The 10,447-nt window shown below is 40.5% G+C and overlaps 1 protein-coding gene across 3 annotated transcripts; it reads left to right on the top strand.

Moving 5' to 3' along the window:
* Positions 1-4,216: 4,216 nt before the first annotated feature.
* On the top strand, positions 4,217-10,415 carry RNF7 (ring finger protein 7). 3 transcript variants are annotated; one of them, XM_086618013.1, is made up of 3 exons: positions 4,217-4,401; positions 7,588-7,635; positions 9,133-10,415. In XM_086618013.1, exons 1-3 carry the CDS (start codon positions 4,224-4,226, stop codon positions 9,249-9,251), a joined length of 345 nt encoding a protein of 114 aa, XP_086474139.1. In that variant the 5' UTR covers positions 4,217-4,223; the 3' UTR covers positions 9,252-10,415. The 3 variants fall into 3 exon arrangements, with proteins under 3 accessions (XP_086474139.1, XP_086474141.1, XP_086474140.1); XM_086618015.1 differs by having other exon boundaries at positions 4,217-4,394; positions 9,133-9,237; XM_086618014.1 differs by lacking the exon at positions 7,588-7,635.
* The last annotated feature ends 32 nt before the right edge of the window (positions 10,416-10,447 follow it).

Below are 10,447 nucleotides of genomic sequence, written 5' to 3' on the forward strand. Positions count from 1 at the left end.
TGGCAATTACGTAAGTTGAGTATTATTTAACATGGAGACAATCAGAATCCAGGATCAATCCTTGATGAATTACATTGCACCCTTACTGTGAAATTATTGCAGAAATGTAGTTGATTATGAACTGTATAATAAGAAACAATATCACAAGTTCATATACCTACTACCATATACGTCCCCATTCACAGTTGCCAAACAAGTTGTTTTTTCCCCATTCTATAGCAGAGTTATTTACCATCAAAAACAGTGACAAAGTACATCAGGAAACCTCACTGAAAGAGCTATCGTAGTTTCTGCCACTCTGTCCTGTCCTGTGCAGCCTCTTTAATGTCATGTCTGTCTATAGGGAACAGATCGATTCTAGAGTGCCAGGACAGTATTTCTCTAAAATGGCTTGAAACTTTTTATACAGCTCTTTAGGTGATAAAATAGCCAAGAAAATAATTATTACCTGGGAAATTATTATATTATTTCTATAAAGCAATATGGACAGAGTTAAAGGTACCTGTATCATATTTGCTCTACAGCTTTCACTGCAAATCTAAATTCTAGCGCTGCACAGTAAAAATGCAAGTTTTATTCTTAAGAGTAGACAAGACAAAGCAAGCAAGTGTATACCAAATCAAAAGTTACCTCCTTTATATTTTGAAAAATTTAGTTTTCAAAACATCTCCTTCATCGGAATACTGAAAACAGTGTTTCATGTTGGCAATCTCTCTTCTATCAAAGGATGCCCAGCCTTTTGGAATAAATTCAGAGCTGCATCACGTTAGAACTGACGTGTTCGGCAAAGGGGCTGGTTATGACTGGTGGCTTCTTACATGAGGAGGTGAGAAGGAGAGACTAAAGGAAGGGATTGTAATTGCTGTAATGACCAGGTTCGATATTTTACTGTCTTTTTTCTATCCATAGGCATCCAGAGCAGTTCCTGTATACTTGAGCCACTTGTTTTGCTGCCTCCCTCCCAGTTGTGCAGGAAAAACTGCTTTAAAGCTTCATGAAGTGATTAAGTTCAGGGAATGGTTATAGGTTAAAACTAACATTGTTGAATTATTGAAATCAGTGTGGTTTATATTTGCATTTGCAAAGTGAACAGCAAATGTGTGACATTTTGACAGCACCCAAACATAATTATAATCCATGTCATAGTTTGCTCTTATGAGTTCTTAGAACTGAAGAGAATTGCATCCAGTTTCCATCTAATCTCTACTAAGAAAAATTAGAGATGACAAGGCAAATTGTAAAAAAAATTTACAACAGACTTCTAAAAAAAAATCTCTTTTTAGAGGCAGTTGACATTTTACGTAGCAGTAATTAAATGTGCTTAAATTCAATATTTTTTTACTTTAGGAACAGATGTATTCAAAATTTAAACATCCATGCAAAAGATATAAAAATACAGGGTGTTATGAAAGGAAAATTATGTATGCATTTTCTTTTCAAGTTTTACAAAAAGTTGTAATTTTAAAATTTTCTGGATTACGCCTAGTCCCAGTAATTCAGATGTGTCATGATGATTAAAAAAAAAAAAAAAAAGAATAAAAGAATATGATGAGTTACAAAGAACTGAATTATCAAAGTTAATGACAAATTTATGACTAGAAAGTAGCTACTTCAACTTTGTATCATTGATCTTTTCAAATTTTCTGATAGCCGTTGAGAACCTATTGAGAGAGGCCTATTGGTAAGATACATCCACAGTGAGGAAAAACAAGCATTTTTGCATCTAAGTAGTTTTCATTGAATTTTCATTGTAGCTTAATTATAATGTTTCTTTGTGATTGGGAAATAAAGTAATCAGGGTTTTTTTAGTATATATGCTATAGTCCATGTTACTGTCACACACTGCTGTATTAGCATACTGATAGTAGCATGAGTGTCGTACCAGCTATGTATAGTGTGTTCTCTGAGTTGATCAATCTCTCAACTCTGGCCAAACCAGAGGCTCCGTGACATCAAGTTGTTCCTTCTATAGCTGACTTCTGCGAATTTAGGAATTGGATGATGTGCATTGAGCAACATGTGAATTGGCCAAGGTGAGAGCAAAAGATCTTACTCGTGTTGTTTAACAGTGTTTTCACGGAAAAGATAGGTTCTTCTGAATTGATAGTTGATTAACATAGAAACAGATCTCTAAGGTATTATTTTTATTTTTTACTTTATTACCAAAGGCCAGATTTTTGTGGTCAAGGTGCACAACATGCAAGCCACCACCAAAGTGTATGGCTTACTTATGTTAACAGTCTTAGGGAACATGTCAAGAGTTGGAATTCCAGGAGGATCTGGTCATCCTCTACCTTTAGAGAAGGCAGTACAGTCCATTCAGGTGAAGCTGTGGTTCACAGCTGGAGAAACTTGCACTACAACTGGTGCTCAAAGTTCAGCCCAGCCACCAAAACCAATGTGGACATACTGAGATTTCCACAGTGTGGTCAGAGACTGGATAAATTGCAATAAAATAATCAGAAATTAAAGGGGGGCGGGAGGGGGGTGTGTGTGGAATGTATGTGCGTGCACAAGGGTCAGATCCCGGGCTAGAGCAGACTTTTGCCTTTAGCTTTTTGCTTTGTGGATAAGCCATGGTGAAACAGTGTGGTCCATGCACTGGAACGTTATCTTGTTGATCTTCCTGTTTAAGGTGTGTGATGGGTATGTTCATGTTTTAGGGTATACCTCCAGAGAAGCATTGTAGACTGCATAAAAAAAAAGTGCTGTGTATGTATCTAAAGTCGCTAAGAAAATTATTTGTTGGGCACAGTTGGGTGCTCTGAGTGTAGCTGATCTTTTTGGGAATGTGGTAGAACTTTTGTGCAGATGAAATGCTGGTAAGTCTTGAGAAAAGGAAAAGAAAGGTAACTAACTTTAGCTCTTACAGCTTCCCATAATTCGTTTTTCCTAACTTTAAATAGAACATTGTATCTTTAAAGTTTAGTTTGTACATAAATAGCAACATTATTCAACAAACTTACCTTAAGGTAGGCTTAAAGAGACAGGGCACTATATTGAAAAAGTCAATTTGGTATACTTTTATTTGGGTAAAGATTAGAAAAGAAATGCAAGTTTCTATTATCTTTTAAAATAATGATGTATATTGTTTAGCTTTGTTCTTATTCACACTTTGAAGCTCCGTTTTTTAAGGCGTATGTAGTTGTATATGTAAATATTGTATTTTTTAACATAATCAGCCACTTTAAAATTCCCTTTTAGCTTCTTAGTTTCCTAGTGCTTCACAACTCTTATGTATTTACTGCTGATTTTTTGGCCTTCACAAATTCAAGCTGATAATTTAGCAAGTAAATTCAGACTATCCTACTGTGACATTATAAAGTAGTCCTATTTAATCGACCGTTTCCATGAAGGATTACTGCTCTCCAACAAGACTTAGCTTTCACTTACTAGAGACTGTAGACTTTGAGACCTTTAAACGGAAGATTTTGTGGTATTTTCACAAAAGGAATTCAAGAGGAATTTTCATGGTGTGTGTATATATAATGGAATACAGGAACAATGAAAGACAGAAATAATGCAGAAACTGAGTTTTGAGGAATGTTGCAATTTTATGTCAGTGACAAATGCCGTGGGCCTGATGGGGCTGGGAGAATATTTGGTGGTTGGGGGAAGTGTCCGGGCAGGTGTTGCCGGCTGCCTAGCCTAGTCAGACTCGCGCTGCCGAGTCATCCCGCGGTTCTGATCCTCAGGGCCTTGGTAGGAAAACTGTTCACGTGCCCCGCTGCTTCCCGCGGCGGTGGCGGGGCACAGGGCGCGGGGCACCGTGCGGCCCGGGGAGGGCGGCCGCGGCGCAGCCTCCCGCGCCCCCGCTCGGCGCCCTGCGCTCTGCCCTGCGGTGATGGGCGCGCGTCCTCGTAGCGAGCCTCGGATGCAGCTGTGCTGAAACGATGAGGCACAGCGAATAGCACAGCGGGAAGCGCTGACTGGACGGCTGCCGCCCGTTTCTTTAGTTCGTCCTCCCCGCAGCTGCCCCGCTGCAAACTGATGAAAATGCCACTCTGGGGGGCTGACCGCCACCTTTAATTATTTTTTTCTCCGCGCCGCCGCGGCCGCCTCTCCCTCAGCCGGGCGCGCCGCGCCCTGTTGCGGAGCGCCCGCCGCCTCCGCGCCTGCGCGGGGCCGGGCTGCGCGCGTTGCTGGCGCGCGGTGGCGCTGCAGCCCCGCGCTGCCGCCCGGCGCCGCCGCGGCCGCCCGTGCGGCGTCCCCGCCCCTCCGCCATGGCCGATGTGGAGGACGGGGACGAGCCGGGCGCCCCCCACTCGCACCCGGGCTCGGCGGGCTCCAAGGCGGGCGCCCCCGACAAGATGTTCTCGCTGAAGAAGTGGAACGCGGTGGCCATGTGGAGCTGGGACGTGGAGTGCGACACCTGCGCCATTTGCCGGGTGCAGGTCATGGGTAAGCGCCGGCCGGCAGGGCCCGGCCGCCATGGCCGCCGCCCCCGCTGCGGGGCAGGGGGCGCCGCCGCTGCAGCCGCGGCGGGCCGCAGGGTGCCGTGCCGCCGTGCCCTCCTCCTCTCGCACGGCGGGCGGAGGAGAGAGACGCGGTTTCCGGCAGAAGGGGGGGGCCGCCCCCTCCGCGCCTCCTCTTCCTCCTTCGCGCCTTCTCCTGACGAGAGGAGAGCCCCGCGGCCCTCGGCGTGGGTGTGCGAAGTGCGGGGCTGCGCGCTCCCGCCGGGGGAGCGTTTCCCCCGGCCCCGGGCAGCGCTCCTTCGCCGCGCTCCTGCCGGGGGAGGCCGCAGCGCCTGTCGGCGTGGGGAGCGGCGCTCGCCAAGCGGGCTGAGCGTGTGCCAGGGCCCGGAGGCGGGCTGCTCTGCGGCCATCCCTGCCCTTGGGAGAGGTGCCTACTTCGTGGAGTCTATTTCTTGTCTATTGCAAGCGCTGAGTTACAGCCGAGCCGACCGAAGTGCTAGATCTGTGGTGCTGCTCTTTATTTTTTTTTGAAGGAAGAAGCGGTTGCGCATGTAGATACACATTCATTTCCCAAATCTGTTAATCCAGAGCCTCTGACACTTCTGCCTAAGCATCCTAGCGCAGTTTAACACGTGAATGTACTGAAAAATCTATTGAAAAGGCGTTAGTTTAACTGGTTTTGAAAATTGGAGAATCTCTGCAAGCAGCCTCATTGTTGATTGGCGCTACTTTTTTCTGACGTCTTTTACAAATATATTTATCTTGGATTTTTGAAAATTATTCAAATTATTCTTCCACTGTATATCTATATCAAATTTTTACTCTTGTGCTGAGTCATCCTAGGCATAACTGTCCTCTCAGTTGGGCTTGATACAGTCTGGCTGGAGAAATGACCCAAAATTCCCTCCAGAGCACCTTGCTTTTATAGGTCCAGGAAGCACGATGCTATTTTGGCTTAAGGGAAATGAGACAAAACCTGTAATGCTGTCATTTCTCAATCATGTTTTTACTGAGAACGTTCTGTGGAATAGAAAAGGCATAAAAGGTGTGCTAGAGGAAAAAAGATGCAGCCCAGACTGAAGTGGTGGGAGATTCACCTTTTGCATAAGCATGTTTTGAAGATTGTCTGCTTTTATGTGGTGAACAGGGACCACCCTGGAAATAGAAATTGGCTTAATCTGCCATGTGAGCCATAATTTTAAGAATATATTTCCCTGTTCTAGCTAGCCTGTTATAGGGCACTATAAAAAAGTCTTAAATGAACAAAATCTTAAGCAGAGCTATTATAAAAGTTAAAAAAAAAAGTTCATTTATAATTTTGCATAACTAGACTAAGGGAGTACTTTTCTTCTGAAACTAGCAGAAAAATCTGGTAACCATTTTTTTGAGGAAAAAACCCACATTGTTATAACATGAAACTTGATCATTACTGACTTCAGTTTAGCAATTTCATGTTGACCCTGCCAGACCCGGTCTGGCTCCTGTAGAGCCACTGCGTCTGCAGTAACCTTAGGTTGAAGGCTGCCAGACTTAAGCTGGCACTTGTTGAAAGTTAGTTTGTTTGATTTTTTGCAAGGGAGGGCAGTGTTGGCTGGCTTAATTTTCTGCAGGTTTAACTCCTTCAACTGATGTGGTCTTCAGGGATCACAGAAGCTCAAGGAAAAGACGCAAAAATGCAGGTGTTGCAGGTGTTAGCTGGGAAGGGCAGGACTGCAGTAGTACTGGCTTAAATTTGCTTAACATTTCACAGGCCGACACGCTTAGGTTTACGATGCAGGAGTGGGGACAACTTCCCTTGGTATGATTGCAGCTCTCTGTGCTGCTTCTCTCTCTGAAACTCCAAATCTAGGGCTACGATGGGAAAGCTGCTTTTTATAGTGACTACTAGTCCGCCACAGCTTACTGCCCTGCTTATTGAGGGGACCCCAGAGCAGTTTGCTTCGATGTACCACGACACAACATGAAGCAGTTTGACTGAATTTTCCCTGCAGCTTGGCCCTTAGATGCTGTGGAAATATAAATTGCAGAAACAGGCAACAGGAACTTTTTTTATTGCCTTACTTTTATCTTAGTGAGGGAAGGGCAGCTATTTCAGAGTTTCTGTCCTGTTTGTTCCTTATTTCCTAAGAAAATGAGGAATATCTGGGCAAATGAATCTAAAATAGAAGTACCAGCTGTATCTGGCAGGAAAGCAACGATACACAAATCTGAATTCCTGTAGCACATTATGTTTGTCTTCTAGGAAAACATGGTCCAACCAATGACATGTAGGCTGGGTCCATCCTGCAGGATCCTTTTGTTTAAACTATTACCTTTTATTTTGAAGAGGTGAAGATGTGTTTTCTTCCATAATAGTTGAACGCTTTCTGTTGTGCATGGTATGTGCACATATGTCTATGGCAGCCCATGTCGAGGCAAAGGAGAAACAGAGGCAGTTTTCCACTTTGTGTGTGTGACACAGTACCGAGCCTGGAAGTTGTCACTTCTTTATCTTACTGAGTCCTAAACCTGCCATCCACAGGCTGGAGTGTGTAAAGATGATAAATATTTTTAATTAGATATTGTTCTATGTTTATCTATTCATTTATATTATGAAATTGACTGGTATGTTTCTATTTGTGCGTGACTTGTGAAAATTAAACACAGGTACTTATTAAGGAAAACTACTGTATAAAAAGTAGTAGGAGGTGGGGGTTGTGATGAGAGATGTACAGCCTAAAAAAATCAAAATTGTGGATTATTTCCTTAAAAGGAGATGCTGACATCTGAAAAACAAAGTCCTGTAATTAGGGTTTGGCTCTGTGCTTGCTCTGGTCTTAATATGCTTGAGTGCCTTGGCACAAATCTACTGGTTGTTATATCTACAAAACCGAGAAGGCTTTTTTTTCAGCAAAAGTTATGAAAATATGAAAGCAATGGAAAATAAACAAAACTTGTTGGACAGTTCATAGTCCTTCTGATCTCTTTCAGATGTATATTTCATTGTCGTTTCATTGTCGCACTGTTTTAAAATTTAGGGGGGGTATTTAACATTAAAGGGCTGAACTAGACATCAGAATGTGGGATTTTTACCTTTGTAAATTTGTTTTAGAGTTTATATTTTCCTCTGACAAACTATTCTTAAGATGAAATCCTGAGAATCAAATTGAGTCTTGTTCTTGTTTGCTTTTAGATGCCTGTCTTAGATGTCAAGCTGAAAACAAACAAGAAGATTGTGTTGGTATGTAGTGATTTCATTCGCTTGTTTTTCAGTTGAAGCTTTTCTCAGTGGGGTGCGTTTTAATGTTTGAAGGGAATACTCATTTTATTAATGTTCAAAAGTAAACTGGTGTTTCATTCTACATTGTGTCATCTTTTTGCATTAGTAATACTTTATGCTTTATTTTGAGCACTAATAAATTTAGTTTTCCCTTCAAACGTGCTGTAGAACAAAACAGCTTCAAAGTTGCTGTCAACACATGTGCAACTGAGAGGTTTAAGTTCCTCTCACCCTGAGCATAATTGAGGAGATGATAATGTACGCTTTTGAAGTGGCTAGAAAAAGGCTGCTTTTTTTTTCTTCTGAGATGCATGCCGGAAGACACAATGGTAATACCAATAAAATTCCTGTATTCTGGAATAAACATTTGTCTGGGTTAGAAAGCAATATTTTTCCCAGTCTTAATTCAGACACAGTGGAGGCAATTGCTTGCTTGTTCACTTTTCATTTGAAAAATGGAATCACTTGAATTTGCTGTAATGCTATTTAAACATAAACATACCTTCAGTTGCATACCAATGTATGCAAAAGCAAATCTTAACTTAATTCCGATATATTTAAATCGGAAATAGTGAAAATTGTCTCAAAGAGTTTGCTTTAAACCTTCAGGTCAACTTTTAAACCAGTGGTAAACCTTTCCACGCGTTTGTTCTTTCTGTTTTGAAATATATTGTCTCAAACTTAATCCACTGTTGTTTTTGATGATTGTTTTAATTAGAACAGGAATTTCCTGTTCCAGATGTCTTAATTGGTTTGCGAAGTGTCCTATTTAAGATAGAGAGGGGAAAAAAAAGCATAATTTACAACATTTCTTTGTTTGGTACTCTTGTATTCCAGTAAGAAAAATGGGAACTAATAAGGGGAAAAAAAGGAAAGTAACTAGTATTATTCAGGGGTGGATAGACAATAGATAACCTTTTTTTTTTAAATGTTGAAACAGTTGTAGCCTCTGAATAACTTCTGGTCTAAGATCCCATTTTGAGGCTCTACACTGTGTCAAAAGTGCCTCTTTGATATCATACATTTAAGTTTAAACACTGCATTTCAGGTGACAGTTTGGTAGTATGCTCTTGTGTGATAGTAAGTCAGTAGTGCATTGACTATATTTTGGCACTGGGGAAGATAAAGTGAAAAACTTGAATAGTTGAATTTATTTCCTGAATAGAACTGATAAATTTGTTTATCCATTCACAAAACTGTGTCAGTTTATACAAGAAGGTGAGAATATATGCATTTCTTTTTTCAAAATTGGAAATAAATAAAAGGATAGATGGCTGAAAACTAACTATCCTCAGAATGACCATATAATCCAGTCTCAGTGAATAATTGAGTCGTGACCTATTTGGTATCTAAAGCTTGCTGTGGTTATAAACATCTGAGAACGATAGTTTGGACCTTGCTGTAGATGTTGATGGGACAGCTGAGTGTGACTGGAACATGTTCTTTCTTCTCTTTCAGTGGTTTGGGGAGAATGCAATCATTCCTTCCACAATTGCTGCATGTCCTTGTGGGTGAAACAGAATAATCGCTGTCCCCTCTGCCAGCAGGACTGGGTAGTCCAGAGAATAGGCAAATAAAAACACTGGAGGGTTTTTTTTTCTGTTGAACTTGTTGAAATACTGTATGTCTTATGCCATATGCTCATATAAAAGAATGATTTATTTAGTTTATCTGCTACAAGAAGAGTGTGGTTTTGTTGTGTGCTCCTTATTGGATGAGGCAGCAATGGTCAGTCCTACTGCAAATACTTCCACAGTTGAAAAAAAAGAGGAACTACAGTGACAAATGTGTCTGTTAAGATTTGAGTGTTAGAAATGTGGTGCAGATTATACCCTTAATACAGTTTATTTAATGTTTTTGCGTACGTAAGTGAATCAGGACGACCTTACCTGTAGGTCTGATACACTGCGTGGTTTACTGTCAGGACAAAGAAATCATTTTCTGGGTAATATTGTATACAAAAACACAGTCGGCGAGTTTTTTTAGAAAGTATTCTGGTTTTTAATCTGAAATGAATAGTGTGTAAAGCATTTGCTATGTGCTTTTTCCATCACACTATACTAAACATTTCTAATTTAGGTTTTCTTTATGACTTTAGAAGATTTTGTTTTGTTGCATCTATAAGTCTGTTGCTGTATTATATTCTATACCTTATTTCTATTACCATAATGTTAAAATTTAACCACGTTAATAATTTTTTAATTTATATTTCTGTTAAAGATCATGGAGACATGTAATTTTAATCCAGAGACTTTTGATACAAAGACACGTATTTGATACCAGTCAGCTAGGAGTATAAACAATCTTGCTACTTAGCTGACTAATGTAGAAAGCAAACAAAACTGATAATTTAAATATCCCAAGGAAAGCAGGTACTAATTAAATCTAGGGAAAAACTGTTAAATTGTGGTTTCATGCAAATTCAGATAAAAGAAATTTCTTCATCATCATTTTATTGGTTACAATGTTTTAGTAGTAGTAGAAAGCATTGTTTCATTTTTGTGGAAATCTTCAATGATTCATCTTTTTATATGAATAATGTGATTTTTTTTTCCTTACAAATATTTAAGTGCTTGCCTCTGACTTTGTCTTTTCCCTAAATATGCAAAGTAATTACTATTAATCTGAACATATGCTGTGGGGTTTTTAAAATACATGTAATATAGAGGTTGAATTACTGCTTTAAGTCTGTAACAAATTCAGGCTTAATAAAATCGTCAATAAACCTGGGCGAAATTGAAGCGGTATTATATGCATATCATTGTTTACTTCA

Source organism: Tauraco erythrolophus, chromosome 11, assembly GCF_009769465.1.
Source record: "Tauraco erythrolophus isolate bTauEry1 chromosome 11, bTauEry1.pri, whole genome shotgun sequence".
NCBI classification, from domain to species: domain Eukaryota; kingdom Metazoa; phylum Chordata; class Aves; order Musophagiformes; family Musophagidae; genus Tauraco; species Tauraco erythrolophus.